General features: G+C 45.1%; 1 protein-coding gene across 4 annotated transcripts in view; it reads left to right on the top strand.

Annotated features, from left to right (window-relative positions):
* Window positions 1-13588, top strand: part of KCNIP1 (potassium voltage-gated channel interacting protein 1) — a 342478-nt gene extending 328890 nt beyond the window's left edge. For all 4 annotated transcript variants that reach the window (XM_029942876.1, XM_029942877.1, XM_029942878.1 and 1 more), the window contains 7 exons: window positions 1132-1256; window positions 2068-2137; window positions 3577-3647; window positions 4375-4482; window positions 8678-8782; window positions 9694-9756; window positions 12727-13588. In XM_029942876.1, coding sequence (XP_029798736.1) covers window positions 1132-1256; window positions 2068-2137; window positions 3577-3647; window positions 4375-4482; window positions 8678-8782; window positions 9694-9756; window positions 12727-12774 — 590 coding nt within the window. In that variant the 3' untranslated portion in view covers window positions 12775-13588. The remainder of the gene's footprint in view (window positions 1-1131; window positions 1257-2067; window positions 2138-3576; window positions 3648-4374; window positions 4483-8677; window positions 8783-9693; window positions 9757-12726) is intronic.
* The last annotated feature ends 2679 nt before the right edge of the window (window positions 13589-16267 follow it).

Here is a 16267-nt window from a genome sequence, read left to right as displayed (position 1 = left end):
CATAAAGCACTTGCTTCCCCAACCCCCGCCCCCCAACCCGTTCTCTCGGAAACACAGCCTGCCCCGCCCTCCACGGTCCTGGGGTGTGACGTGGAGTGTGCGCCTTCCCAGCAGCCTGCCCGCCCCATCGCTCTTCTCGCCAGCCCAGATTTACAGTCGTTCGATATATGGATTCGCTAATGTCTGCATGACAACAGCGGGCAGCCAAGGTTAGACGGCAATTGATTCTTGATTGGAATATATTTATAGAAAGTGTCTGGCAGGACCCAGAGGAAAACGCTCATTTATCCTGCTGTGATGGTAAAACGTAGACACTTCCACTCATTCCGTGTGTGAGCCTTCAGTAGAAGATGGGCAGATTTCTTGCTTTGACTGACACTTCCTCAATAACTAGTGAAAAATTATATTACATTGTCATTCTTCTTGAAGGAACAGAATGCTACTTCAGACAAGCTTTTTGGAACCCCTCAAATGCTTCAGAAGCTTTGATTTCTATCAGGTAGTCCCCATGTAAGTCACTTGCCTATTATTTAAGAATATCTAGTAGATATTACAAAACAACACTGTAAAAGACACTAATACTCTTAAGTTGATATTTAACACGCCATAATTAGAACTTTTTGCTCAATTGGGTTAATCTTCATCTAAGCATACCAAATGGTAAGAGTTCTACATTTTTAATAGATTTGTTTCCCTTTGCTGTTTGGAAGCTGTTAATCATTCCACTCACTTACCTGTGTCTCTAGAATATCCACATGGTTCCGTGGGCAGCAAATTGAATGTGCAAAGAAGTTGTTTGAAAGAAAGGGAAAAGTTTTCATTATAGATTTATTTTTAGTGCTTCTGCCTTCATCTCCACTTGGAACGTGTTTATCTCCAGCCTGAAACTCCCTCCCTGAGTGGCGTCTGAAACACCTGGAGGAATGGCTGGACCGAGTACGAGACAGAAGTGGCTGGGCTGGCGGTGGGGGGTGGGGGTCAAGGCAGAAGGGTCCTCTGCAGTGTGACCCCAGCCCCAAACCCAGCGTCCCAGGTCCCAGGTCATAACACCACTCTTCTGACAGCCCAGATTATGGTCTGACAAGGGGCTACTGAGGTCCGCCGCTCCAATGCCATCTCCTCTGGTTCCAGATAAGATTGAAGATGAGCTGGAGATGACCATGGTTTGCCATCGGCCTGAGGGACTGGAGCAGCTGGAGGCCCAGACCAATTTCACCAAGAGGGAGCTGCAAGTTCTTTATCGAGGCTTCAAAAATGTAAGGCTCACAGGGCCCCTGAAGGCCCAGGCAGGATTTCCCATTTGGAGCAAAGGTCTTCCAAATGCCAACGGAGCCCATCAGAGAGTTTTCCATATGTGTAGTTGTGAAAGAAAGGCCGATTCTAAAAGGGGTCATGAGAGCAAGATCACCTGGCTAGAAAGAAAGACTCCAGACAAGAATGAGGAAATCTCCATAGGTGGGATGCTGGCCAGTAGGCCGAGAACTTCGCAAGGTGGCAGGCACAACCTTGGAGAATTCACCTTGGCCCAGCTTCTAGCTTAGCATAACCCATTCACAATGTCAATGTTGTTGGTGCCCCAGAACCGGTCGGATTTAGGTCTGAGCTAGCTGAGCCCACAGAGACTGATGTGTAAGCCTGGATGCCAATGTATTGACTCGCCATATTATTTCACATATTAAACTCATGATCGCCTTTTCAGAAGGGACTGTTAGCCCCATTCTACAGCTAAGGACACTGAGGATCAGACACTAACTCACCCACAGTCACAAAGCCTAGAAAAGGCTGAGCCAGGATCCAAACCCAGGCCTTCTCAACCCCAAAGCCCGAGCTCTTTCTACTTCACGGTGCCCATTCCTGGATGATGTCTTGTCATTTTGCAAAGCAGCTCCCTTCCTACAGCGGGGCTATCTCCCAGCCACTCACTTGGAGACGCAGACGTGTACAGGTGTTTGCTCAGTCCCTGCTCAGCAGGGATGATGAGAAATCCTGAATCCCAAGGCTGTACCCAGTCTCCTCCTTCTGGGATGGGCCCTCCTTCCTCCCACTGACTCTCTCCCCTTCATGCAGGAGTGTCCCAGCGGTGTGGTCAATGAAGAAACATTCAAGCAGATCTACGCTCAGTTTTTCCCACATGGAGGTAAGTCTGATCTAGAAAAGATCCTTCCCAACTCCTTCTCTGGTGAGCAGACTTTCTTTCTCCGGGTTCATGCTTTTTGTCATCTGTCTCCTCCTCAACATCAGAGTCCCCTCCCTATTACAAGATATGGAATTAGCTAAAGCTTTAGCAGAAAAGAGCTCTGAAATGGACCCTCTCCAGGAGAGGAGGAGATGTTAATAAAGCAATATCATAAAGTCTCATATTAGTTCTAGAAAGCAGGTACTGTATCATATCCCAGATGGGGCAACTACATCTCAGAGAAGTTAGTGATTCACTCAAGATGAAGATCAAGATCACCTGGTGATCTCTGCCAGGACGTAGCAGAGAAGGATTCCATCCCATAATTGTCTGATGTAAAGCACTGCCATGTTGGTTCCACCATTTTGCCACACACTCTCCATTTTTTTCCTTACAACAGCTGAGGCAAGGTGAAACTTTGAAAAAGAATTTTAATACCAGAAACTGTAGAAATAAATGAATCCAAAAAAATGTAGGGAACATAAAGTTGTGCATAGAATTCCAGATTAGCAAGTGTGCCAGGCCCACAGACACTCATAAAGTTGCCATGCTTGACTCCTGAGGGAAGTTCCTCTGCCTCCATGGGCCCAAGACATCAATGGCTCTTCCCATGGCTTCTATGTGTCACATGCCACTTTACTTCCTGCCCCCAGGAGCTATCTCCTGCAGGATCCCTTCCCTGGGTCTTGGTGAAATGGAGATCCAAGTGTCCCAAACACTTGCTGGGCTCTGTCTCTCATGGGCCTCTTCAGCCCTGAGTTCCCAAGTTGGGGAGCAGCTTCACCCCACGAAGACCTCAGAATCACTGTCGTTGAGTCCTGTTGAGCCATAGTTTATTGCGTTTTGACCATTTGGCAGGCATGGTGATGGTTAAGATGATGGGACTATGTGAAAAATTTAATGTACTTTTTCAAAATTTCAAGAGATAGGTTTTGCTACATCCCTTTGTACAGACAGGAAGAGGAGCCCAAAGAGGTTCTGCTAGATGCCTGTGGTCACACAGCTAAATAGGGAGAGAGCTGCTAGCCAAGCCCAGGTCTGTCTACTCCCTAATGGGTGCTCATTCCATGGCACTGCCCATTGCTCAGAAGGGTGCCTTCTGCACACAGTCACCATGTCACTCACCCACCAAGAATTACCCATGTGGACCAGCAGGGGGGTCTTCCTCCGGGGATGGCTAGATGTAGGGGCAAGGGCTTATCTTTGTCCTAAGAACTTCCCACCTAAAATCCAAGACAGCCACATGGGTCCCTGTTTACACAGTGGGCTTGCCCACACTGTTTTTCTTCCTTTCCATTGCCCCAGCAGCACCCTCTTTCTTTCATATTGTTTCCAAGCATTCCCCTTCCCTCTGTGAAGCCCCAGCTCCTGTCACCTGCCTTTCCTTCTGTGCCTTTCAGATGCCAGCATGTACGCCCATTACCTCTTCCACGCCTTTGACACCACCCAGACAGGCTCCGTGAAGTTCGAGGTATGCTCGTCTCGGAGTCCGGCGTCCCCGCCATCTCCTCCTCTAAACCGTGCAGGATTGAAAGGACGGTTGGATCATCAGATGCTTGAGTCCTTCATCCATTTAACAAACATTTCCTGAAGACAGAGAAACAGCAGCTGCCTTACCCCTCTGGGAACTCAGGCCTCAAGGGACTAATGAAAACAGTTTAATAGCTCACATGCACACTGAGCTAATCATGTGACACACCCTATACTAGTGCTTTGCACATATTAACTCATTTAATCCTCACAGTAACCCACAAGGTAGGGTTCTATTGTTAATTACCAGCTTACAGAAGAGGACAGTAAGGCAAAAAGAGATTGAGTGTTTTTCCCAAGGTCAAACAGCTAGGAAGTGGGAACAGAGGGATTTGAACTCAGGTAATAGACTAGACTGCCTCTCTCAGGATAACTGCAGCCATGGGATAAGGCAAAGCCAGGGGAGGCTGTGTTTACCTGTGTCTGGAGATGTCAGCATATACTTGCTTCCTCAAGGATACTCTGTTCCCCCAAAATGGGACTGGGTAGAGAATGAAAGGGGGGCACGTTCGCTGAGCTTGGCCATGTCCTTCAGGGGACAAGGCACATGGGAGATACCATTATATATAAGCAGTCGTAGAGTCTGGCCCAAAGACAGAGCTTCATCCTCCCCGCCCCCACCCCCTTGCTTGGTGGTTAATGTCATTTATGCCTCTTCCATTTGTCAGGACTTTGTAACCGCTCTGTCGATTTTACTGAGAGGAACCGTCCATGAGAAACTAAGGTGGACATTTAATTTGTATGACATCAATAAAGATGGATACATAAACAAAGAGGTAAGTGAGCTGAGGCCACAGTCAGTCATGAAGGAGCCACAGTAAAGACATCTAATTAAACAGTAAAAAAAAGCCCAGTCAGGAAAATGAAATTGTCTGAATGAGGAGGGATCTGCTTTGGGGCTAACAGAGCTGATTCCTGGTCCCCTTTGACCTCCCCCATTGCCCCACCCTGCCCTGCACCCAAGTACTCAAGAAAGGATTAAGCAGATTCATTTATTGTCACTAGGTTACATGTATTCAATGCACATTCCAAAGGGAAGGCAAATGATTTTTGTGTAGAGTTACTCTTCCCAGGGGAACTCACATTTCACAGGTTAATAGCCACAAATTAAAGCTAAAAGTTGGAATGGCAGAATTGCAGACATCATCCAGAAGAGACAAGGGAGATTACAATAGTATCACATTGGCCACAATCTATTTTCTCTACTAATAAAACCACAGAAGGGACGATGGCAAGTGCCACCATCTCTAAACAAATCATAAAGAATTTCTGAGTCTTCACTGCCTGACACTTTTAGAACCATATGTGGTGTCTAGCCGGTGAAATACCCACAGGTGTATCTCAAAACTCACTTGGTATCTCAGTTGAAGCTTGGACACAGCATCCTGTAACATCCCATTCCCTGAGCTTCTGCATGCCAGGCCCAGTGCCTAGGATAATAGCATCTCCAATTCTCCCCTCAGCCCTGAAAATTTCCCTCTGATGTTCAGTCCTCATTCATGAAGTCATGCATTTGCTCAACACATATATGAGGGCCTATGAGGTGTTCCAGGTGCTGAAAATAAAGTGGTGAATGAACCCCCTTGCATGAAAACTCTAATATCCACTAACAACAGGTATGTTCAGTGGACTCCAATGAGTGCATGTAATAGAATAACAGGTGGCCATTTAAAATCATACAAAAGTATTAAGATGTAAAAATTCATCTTATAAAATAGTATGTATAATATTATCTCAATTGTGCAAATAATTTAATACTAGTGTTAGGGGTGCCAGGGTGGCTCAGTCAGTTGAGCATCCAACTCTGGATTTTGGCTCAGATCATGATCCCAGAGTTGTGGGATTGAGCCCTGCATCAGGCTCTTCACTGAGCATGGAGCCTGCTTCAGATTCTCTCTCTCTCTCTCTCTCTCTCTCTCTCTCTCTCTGCTTCTCTACTCTGCTTATGCATGCTCTTTTTCTCTACAAAAAATTAAAAGGTAGAATTAGATTATAAAGTATAAAATAAGGAACACATCCACAAGTCCCTACTATATTATATATAATTATAGATTATATATATTCAAATAATGTGTTCAAATAAATAATAAGTATGTATTCAAATAAATAATTGAATTCATAGATAAATGGGGGCTAAGGGAGAATTCTTCCTTAAAGAAGAATTTCAATTAATAAATAAAGAAGAAATAAAGGAAATACAAAGTCAGCATTAGACAAACACCACAGTAATAATTTTTGCAGGCAAGATCCACTGAAAGAAATGAAAGTCAATTAAGGAACCTGATAGGCACCACCCTATTCAAGTGATGAAGGTTAACATCGCCATTAATGCATTTTATCAACACCATGTACCTCTTTGATAGGATGCACCAAGAAGGATATAATATCACTTCTATGGTATTCTTGTCAAAAATGCATAACTTCAACCTAATCATAATAAAACCAGGGACTAACGCAAGCAGAGACACTCTACAAAATAACTGACCAGCACTCATATCAGAAGTGTCTTGCTCTTGAGAGATGAAGAGTGAGAAACTGTCATAGGTTAGAGGGGACTAAGGGGACAGTACAATTAGATGGATGAGAGATTCTTAACCATAAAAAAGACAGCAGGGAAAGATCTGATGAAATGTGAATAAGCTCAATAGTTTTGTTAATAGCACTGTGCATTGTTGTAGAATTGCTAATTTCCTGGGTTTGATCATTGTGCTGTGGTTTTACAAGTTAAAATTAGGAGAACCCGGGTCAAAGGTATATATGTATGCTCTATTCTGTTCCTGCAGCTTTTGTGTGAGTCTAAAATTATTAATAATAGGTCAAAACAGTTAAAAACAAAATAAGCACATGGAATGAGGAGTAGCAGACAAGGAACCCAAGATAGAGGCTGTCCCCTCGGTCTCCATAGACACTATTTCAAATATCTCTAAGACAAGGCTGTCTTCCTGCGCCCTATTTCCTGCATTCCAAGGAGGGGCCTCCAAATACCACACCTGGCCAGTGTGATCAGAACATCACAGACCCACTCAACATTTACAGGGCTCCTAGCCCATGCAGAGACCTCAGCCATGAAGGATTGAGCACATGTCCTCAGAAATTCAGTCTTGAGGAAACAGATCTATAAACTAACAATAAGAACAACTTAGCTATTTTAATAAGTATTTAATGATCATTTTTTCTGTATCCAGAAGCATTGAAAGATTAGAAAGAAAACATGACAGCATTTGTAATATTTATCAGGCCCCATCAAACAAGAGTGAGTTTGTAGAAAGAGGTCTTTTGGTTATAAAGATAAAAAATCATCAAAATAGGGGTACCTGGGTGGCTCAGTTGGTTAAGAACCTGACTCTTGGTTTTAGGTCAGGTCATGATTTCACCATTTGTGAGTTCAAGCCACACACTGGCTCTGCACTGACAGTGTGGAGCCTGCTTGGGATTCTCTCTCCTTCTCTCTCTGCTCCTCCCCTACTCGTTCATGCTTTCTCTGAAAATAAACTTTTATTTAAAAAAAAAATCATCAAGGGGCACCCGGATGGCTCAGTTGGTTAAGTGTCTGGCTTCAGCTCAGGTCATGATCTCACAGTTCGTGGGTTCAAGCCCTGCATCGGGCTCTGTGCTGACAGCTAGCTCAGAGCCTGGAGCCTGCTTCAGATTCTGTGTCTCCCTCTCTCTCTGACCCTCTCCTGCTCATGCTGTCTCTCTCTGTCTCTCAAAAAAAAAAATTTAAAAAGTCATCAAAATAAACTAGCTTAAGATGAGATATTTTCTATAAAGATATAATTAGTCTGATGTAACTCATGTAATCCCTATTGAAACTAGAAGGTGGTTAGTTTTTTCTCTCTCTCTCTCTCTCCCTCTCTCTCTCTCTTTCTCTCTATCTTCACCTGCCTCTTTCCTCCCCCTCCTCCAGCATTGCTGAGATCAAGCATTGCTCCAGCTACACTCCTCTGCAGGAATGACAGGTTCAAGTTGCTAGCAACAGCGGGGTGGGGAGGCACAAGAGGAGGGTTTAGTTTATAAAGTAAGGGTTCTGAGACTCTGGCTCTCTGAGCCTTCTTCAGTCTCTATTACTGTTTCTGTCTTCTTTAACTGTTTTTCTCAGAGAGTCTTTGAGTGTATGTGAGTCTACAGTATGTATGTGTGAGTGTGTGTGTGTGTGTGTGTGTGAGAGAGAGAGAGAGAGAATGAGGGAGTGTGTGTATGTGTGTGAGTGTGAGTGTCTGTGTGTGCATGTGCAGGTGTGCATGTATTTGCTCCTGGGAACAGGTGTCTGTTTCTCCCCTCACCCCTACCTCCTTTCTCTCCTCTCCTCTCCTCTCTTTCTCTCTGCATTTTTCTTTTCTCTACTTTCTATGTGTTCACTCCCTTATCCTCTTCACAGAAGTTCTACTCTTCTGCACAAATTTTTGATGTCTGTTCTCACTCAACCTCAGCTAAAACCTGGAAATGGCTTGCCCCTGGCACCGGCTCTTGACTTTCGAGCCCCAGGGTTCCATCACTCCTGATTACAGTTTTTGTGCAGCATCACCTAAACTTCTTAAGGGAGAAAAACAGAGTAGCTCTTAGTCAGATTTCCACCTTTGTTCCAAATTAGCAGTGAGTAGTCCCCGAGACAGGTCTCCCAGTACAAACACAGCCACCCAGGCCCAACCATTTGAGGGAATTGTGGAGTAGGGAGAGGGTCTTCCAAAAATCAGTGTGGGCTGATCAGTACCTATCATGTTCACCCCAATCCCACATATAACCCCTCCCTGAGGATAATGCTCAAGAAAAGGTAACCTATCCAAGAGCTTCTGAAGGCAAAGAGAATTTCCCACTGCCTCCTCTCAGAATATAGCCCCTTCAGCCCCTCTCATTGGCTGCAGAGCCTTTTTAATCACTTTCATTCACAAGGGGGACAAGGAGCCCCAAACTGTCATATAAAAAGAGCATGACCTCATGTTCCCACACTGTGCTTCCATATCACCTTTCCAGGAGATGATGGACATCGTCAAAGCCATCTATGACATGATGGGGAAATACACATATCCCGTGCTCAGAGAAGACACTCCAAGGCAGCATGTGGATGTCTTCTTCCAGGTAAGTGCACACACACTGTGCGTGAGCTTTAAGCCCAACTTAGGCCAGTCAGCAGTCAGCTCACAAGACTCTGAACAGGTGGTGTGTATCCAACTCTGTCCTGTGTGTTGTAGAAAAGAGAAAAGAATTGCAAAGTGTGTTGTCATCAAGTAATAGATGACCTCATTAAGCAAGCAATTATATACTCAAGAATAGAACGGGGAAGTGTATTACGAAATATAAATGCTACAGAACAGCCTCTAAGTTCCATAAACATTCTTGGTGGAGCAGAGTAGCCAGAGAAGACGTCATTAAGCACATTTGTGTAGGCATTAAGCATTTATGTCTGGGGAGTGATGGGGAATAAGGTTGGAAACGAGGGTGGGCTGGATTGTGAAATCTTTCATTGAAGAGTTCAGCCTTGCTTGGGTGACTACTGCTCCTCCATGAGTGGAAGAGTGGCACGACCACAGTGGTGTTTTTGTAAAAAGGTAAGTGAGTGGTAGAGTACTGAAGAATGACCCCACTCATTCTAGTCTAATCCTCTCACTTTGCAGATGGGAAAAGCAGAGGCTCAGAGAGGCTCAAAGACTCACTCAAGGTCACACAGCAAGTGACACAGAGACAGAAGTCGAACCTCTCATGGGCAGTGTTGTCCCTGCCAGGTGGACAGGCTGGGAGAGAGTCTGGGGAAGACATGTTAGGGAATCAGCAGAATAATCTGGTGATGAGGCAATGAGAGCCTGGAGCGAGTCTTTCAATTTTAAGGAAGCTCATGGGGCTCAAAGTGCTGTAACCAGGGCCTTCCTTGGGTGGGGCTGTCGGGCCAGTGGAAGAGCACCCTAATCTCGGGGCAACTGTAGTTAACAAAGAGCAAGTTTTGGAATGCAGGTTACCAGGTTCATTAAAGTGCTTCCTGTTGTGTCTTCCAGAAAATGGACAAAAATAAAGATGGCATCGTGACTTTAGACGAATTTCTTGAATCCTGTCAGGAGGTAAGGAGAGACCTCAGAGCATAAAACATACTAGATCCAGGAAGGAAAATCTGGGCCCCTGCAGAAGGGAGAGCTGAGATACCCCCTCCACCTCGGGCCAGAGCCACCAACACCAACAGCAGCAGCAACTCAGAATTCCAGCCATGTCCACTCCTCCAGCTGGCCCGCGGTTGGTCTTGGCTAAACACAGGCTGAGCCAGACAGCCTGAGAAAGATTGTGGGGGGATGTGAAAGCCCAGGGGAGGGTTTCTGTGAAACCATAGGCTTCCCAAGTGCACAACACTCTAGTTTTTCAACCTGCTTCCAGCTTGATGACCCACTCATCAGACTAGGAGGGAGTGGCTGGGGAAAAAAATCTAAAGCTGTGATCTCAAGCCATAGCATGCCTAAGAATTGCCCAGATGATTCTGAAAATGAACAGTAGATTGGGGGTGAGGCTTTAGAAATCTTTGTTTTTACACAAATGCCCTGGGGATCAACGTTTCTAAAACTTTACTGTGCAAACCAACCTCCTTGAGGATCTCCTTAAAATGCAGATTATAATTCAATAGGTCCAGAGCAGGACTTGAGGCGCTACTTTATAACACTCACCCTGGTGATGCTGATCCTGCAGGTCCTTGGTTGACATTTTCAATACACAAAAGGACAGACTAGCCCAGAGCCTTTGCCAGAAACTGAACTAGAAATAGTTGCTTTTAGCTACTTTAGAAAAATGCATTTCTATCTTCAGTTTATTTCAGAAAAGTACAGTTACTCTGAGCTCACCCAGTAAGAACCCCACATACACGAAGCTGGGGAGAAGCTATCAATACATACTGAGCACCTACCAAGTTTCAGGTATTTTGCAAAAACCTCACAACCACCCTGAGAGCTGGTGGCGTTCGATGAGCTTGGCCTTGCTTGTGATATTCAAAATATTTAATAGTGAGAGTGTACTGAGAACTAACCACTCTTAACTGACCTTGACCAACGTCATGGAGTGGTGCCCTAGAGGGATCCTTCTAAGCTTGCCAACCCATTAGCTCATGAATCTTTCAGTGCTAGAGAGGTCCTGTGCCAGTTACCAGGTAGCCAGAGGGAAAGATGCTGGGTAGAAGGCTCAGGTCAGCAGCTACTTACCAACAAGGCTAGAAATATTTCAACATGTTAATCATCATGAATTGGGTGAACAGTAGTATTGATCATACTCATCTTAACGAAGAGAAAACTGAGACATTGCAAAGTTAAGAGATGTGGCTAGGGCCCAGTAGGTGACAGAGATGGACTTGAACTCCATCATTCTTTTTTTCTTAATATTTTTTTATTATTTTGAGAGAGAGAGAGAGAGAAAGAGACAGAGTGTGAGCAGGGGAGGGGCAGAGAGAGAGGGAAACACAGGATCTGAAGCAGGCTCCAGGCTCTGAGCTGTCAGCACAAAGCTCCATGCAGGGCTCGAACCCATGAACTGTGAGATCATGACCTGAGCCAAATTCAGACACTTAAGCGACTGGGCCACCCAGGTGCCTTTTGAACTTTATCATTCTAATTTTAAATTCTATGCCCTACTTAAGTGTGATTTTTTGACTTTGCTTAACAGGTGAGTGAAATTTTCAAATTTGTTTCGTTTCCTACATTAGCAACCTCTATTGCTATCCATTAATTCACTCATTTCTTGCTCACAAGCCACCCATAGGTAGATGTGGTGATTGATGCTATTCTACACATAAAGAAATGGAGGCACAAAGGAATTAAATAACTGGCCTAAGGTAACCCAGCTAGTAAATGACAGATCCAGTAAAAGACCCCATAGACTTCCTTTAAAAGTTCTAGAAACTTCTAGGAGCACCTGAGTGGTTCGGTCAGTTAAACATCCAGCTCTTGATTTTGGCTCAGTTCATGATCTCCTGGTTTGTGAGTTCAAGCCCCAAATAAATCTCTGTACTGACAATGTAGCACCGGCTTAGGATTCGCTCTCTCCCTCCTTTTCTGCCCCTTCCCTGCTCATGCTCTCGCTCGCTCTCTCTCTCTCTCTCTCTCTCTCTCCCTCTTTCTCAAAAGTAAATAAATATTTTTAAATGCCTTAAAAAAATTTTTAATAAAACTTTCTCATAAAGAAAATGGCAAACACAGATGTCTTACCTGGTAAATTCTTTCAAACTTTTTCTAGGAAAGAGAGGATGTAATCTCATACAAATTCAGAAAATAGAGAAAGGAAAAAATTCTCAACTTGATTTATGAGGTTACCATAACTCTAATATAAAAATATGACAAAGTCATTACAAAGTAAGAAAATTTTCAGGCTAATATATTCCCTCTGGACATAGGTACAAAAAATAAAATCCTGTAATATGTTAAAAAAAAAGAATAAATAGGGCTTATTACAGGAATGCTAGATTGGTTTGACATTCAAGAATTCATCAATATAATTAATGACATAATAGAATTCTTAAAGTGTGATCACCTCAGTAGATGGAGAAAAATCATTTGATAAAATGCAGTTGCCCAGAGCTTCTTAAAAGAAGCAATACTCACTGTTTCTGTGGATAATTTATTTCTTACAAATTTCTCTTTTTTAATGTCTTTTTTTTTTCTTTTGAGAGACAGAGAGAGACAGCGTGAGCAGGGGGGTCAGAGAGAGAGGGAGATACAGAATCTGAAGACAGGCTCCAGGCTCTGAGCTAGCTGTCAGCACAGAGCCCGACACGGGGCTCAAACCTACAAACTGTGAGATCATGAGCTGAGCTGAAGTCGGAGCTTAACTGACTGAGCCACCCAGGTGTCCCATCTTACAAATTTCTTAAGGCCAGAGAAGGTGCTTCCTGCTGTGAGTTGCTTACTTTCTGGGCCCCTACCCCTGTGTCTCATGCGCTTGTAGCGTTCTTTCTGCAGGGGAAACCCATGCCTGAGACTTGCTCACCGCAACAGAACTTCTCAGGGAAAAGCCTCAGAGAGTTCTAACCATGGTCTCTTTTCCCCCTCCCCCCTTCCCAGGATGACAACATCATGAGGTCCCTCCAGCTATTCCAAAATGTCATGTAACTGTGAACACAGCCATCTGGCTCTCAGAGACGTTGTACTGAACAACCACTTCTTAACACCTTGATCTGCCCTCATCCTGATTTTACACACTGACTCTTGGGACAGAAACACCTTTTACATTCTGAAAGAATTCTCCGCTGGAGACTTTCTATGGAACCCAGCATCAAATGGCTCAGTCTCTGATTGCCAACTCTTCCTTCTCCGTCTTCTTGAGAGAGACAAGATGAAATTGGGTTTGTTTTGGAAGCATGCTCACCTCTTCACACCGCTGCCCTATGGAAGGTCCCTCTGCCTGAGCTTAAACACTAGTGCACACTTTTTTTGCTTGCGTGCCCCAGCCCACTGCCTCCAGCAGACCTTGATGTGTCTGGAAGCAAGATGACCTGAGCCAAATGCACACCATCCTCTGATGGCCTCCCAAACCGATGTGCCTGTTTCTCTTCTTTCAGTGGGAAGAGTGAGCATTATACAGAACAATATGAATCTGCAGATGACTAGATTGGGAGAGCCAGCACCTCACATACGTAGCCTAGAACTGAATTCTTAAGCATGGCATTGTCTGGTGACACAAACTGCCCACATCCTTTGTTTCCAGAGGCAAGAACCAATAATTCTCTCTCACACTGGCATCTGTGCTGGTAATGCAAGTCCCTTAATGTGCCCAGGAAGAGAGCCAATGCCCAATGGTCCATGCCCTCACTCCATCTCCTGCTAGAGCCCAGCACTGCATGCCCCTCCCAGAAAGCCCAGAATGCCTGAAAATTGCTGTAATTTTATACCATGTTCTAATCAATAAACAGAACTATTTCTTACACTCTTAATCTTCATTTCTTTCGCAACTCCGTTGGACAGGAGAGTAAGCTGTGAGAAGAGAAGGCCAGTCCATTCATTTGGCATCCAGTTATTAGTACTGTTTTGTGCCACACCCAGTGCCAGTCAGTGCACCACCCTGCCCTGCCCCCAAGTAAATATCCCACTTAAAAGCAAATACTGTGACTAGAAGTAATTACATCTTTGAGATGAGACCCTTCACAATGCCTTCCTTCGAACAAGGTTGTCACCCTCTAGACCCTCTGGTGTAGAGAGTCTGGAGCCTCATACGGTATGGTTGGGGATACAGAGATGACGAGGTGGCCGGGACCCCCTGCTGAGGGGCTTGGAGCCCAAGGGGTAATCAAGTGGCTTCAGCCCATTAGCAACAAATTATTACTTATGTTGGACACTATGTCTTAGATTCTCCATTTGACATCACTTTAAAAAGATTAGAGGTAGCCATGACATTCTCAGAAGGAAGGCAATTTACTGGACCCCTATTATGTGCCAGGTGCTGCACCAGGGCCTCCCATACAGGATCTCATTTCATGCTCAGGTAGAGCATTCTGGGAGATAGTGTCCTCATTTTACTGCTTTGGACACTGAAACTCAGAGGTAAGGGGACCTACCTAGGGTGGCACAGCTCCATAGAGATTAAACTCTCCCCACTCTATAATGGATCCTTTCTGCTAGGGGATTCTGTCTCCTGGCAAGGAACTGAAGGTACCACACACGCATTTCTTTCATCTGCAATCAGTTCAAAGGGGCATGGGTATTCTTTGAATCCAAATAGCAGATGAGAAAATGGAAAGAGTGAAGGGGAAAGCCGTAGGTGCTCACAGATCACCAGCAAGAGCAGGCCACCACATGTCATATGTGCATGAAATGCTCCCAGGGAGATTGCCATTGGCTGCCGCCACTTGTGGATGGAAATGTAGTGGATGCAGCTCTGTTTCTCCGGGCTTCCTGAGTGCTGCTATGCAGTCATCTAGTGCTTCTAGACGTGTGGCCAGCCCCCAGCAAGGCACCCATACACTTAGGCCCAAGTAGAGGACCTGTACTTGTTGACCCTTCCTAGGTGGGGTCTGAACCTCCATCATGAGGCTTTACAATGTCGAGGCCCTGGTTCTCCACATTGGCTCAACATCACAGTCACCTGGGGAAACTGTGAAAAATGCCAGTGCCTGGGCCCCACCTCGGATCAATTGAGGTAGAATCTCTACAGGTGAGGCCTAGGCATTGAGATTCTTTAGTATCTGGTCAGGGAATTATAATATGCATCCAGAGCTAAGATGGGGAACTGACCAAACACAGTGCTAAGAATGGAGCACATGATCGGAGCCATCCCCCTGGCTACAACGTTTGGTTCAGGGATTTTCTTGATACCTAAGCCAGTCTAAAAAGCATGAATCACAAGATTTGTGCTGGGAACAAGAGGCAAAAATGGTCTCTCTTCTACTGGACATGAATGAGATAGCATGCAGTCCTCGGACATGATGGTAGTGATTTAGGAGTTCTGAGGGATTATCCAGTAACTAAAGAGCAGATAAACCAGAATCACAGAAGGCAAGGCAGAGAGGTTTAAACAAAACACACCAGAAACTGAAATCTTAATTAGATCAATGAGCTGCTGGATCAAGCGGGACCTGAAGCTAGGAATACCTCTGATCTTTTCAGATGCCTGTGTTTGATGCCTATATAAGGTCTAAACCAGTATATCTTTTCTCTGGCTGCATATCAGAATCTCTTGGGGGAGCAGAGAAGGGAAATTTTTGAAGTGCTAAAGGCAGGGGGCCTTATCCCTGATTAACTAAATAAGAACCTCCACAAGTAGAGCCCTGAGGATCTCTGTGCTTTAAAAGCTCTCCAGGTGATTCCAGTGTATACCTAGGGCTAAGAGCCCCTGCAATAGACCAGTGGAAGGGCTGGGACTCTTCTCCCTGCGCTGGCCAGGCCACAAGAAACACAATTCAGTCCCGAGCACCAACTTCCAAGAGGAAAATCAGCATCTGGAGGACATTCAGAGAGAAAATGGAGAAACATTGGAGAAACAAGGTTCTCTGCTTGGAACACCTAGCTCCCACTTGTCCTTCCGGAGGGATCCTGCTCCTTCTGAATCGTCTAACAAATTGCCACCATTTGCCAGTAATTGTGCCTGCAGCAGGTACTGTGGCTGTCTTACCCAGACACCCTTGACACTCACCACTACCTCACAGTTGGATTCAAACATGCCACCTGGAAATGCTTGTGACCTTTTCTGTAACTCACTGTCACAAGGACATCTGCACTCTGCTTGTGACCAGGGCAGGCCAGAAGAATCAAGTAGTTAACCCCTCCCAGGAGCAGCCCTTAACCAATGGCTGATAAGAGTTGGTGTTTAAGTACCCCAGACCCACCTCCTTTCCACAGGAAGTACTCCAGGGTGACTTCTATACTGTCTCCCAGACTTCGCAGGTAGAACTGAGTGCTGATAGCCGACAGCAGTAATGTGCTCAACAGTGGACCCCTTACTGAACCTCCTTCCCTCCCCTCTCTCGTTCCCCGTACTGTCCTACCACTGCTTCCTCAGATCCCCTCCCAGATCAACTACTGGACCCCTCATCCATGTGTCAGTGTTGGCTTCTAACCTAAAATGATGAATAAAGCTAACCTAAAATGATAAATATGACAGATATGTGAC

Source organism: Suricata suricatta, chromosome 6, assembly GCF_006229205.1.
Source record: "Suricata suricatta isolate VVHF042 chromosome 6, meerkat_22Aug2017_6uvM2_HiC, whole genome shotgun sequence".
Taxonomy (NCBI): Eukaryota; Metazoa; Chordata; class Mammalia; order Carnivora; family Herpestidae; genus Suricata; species Suricata suricatta.
This window is presented reverse-complemented; position numbering and strand designations above follow the sequence as displayed.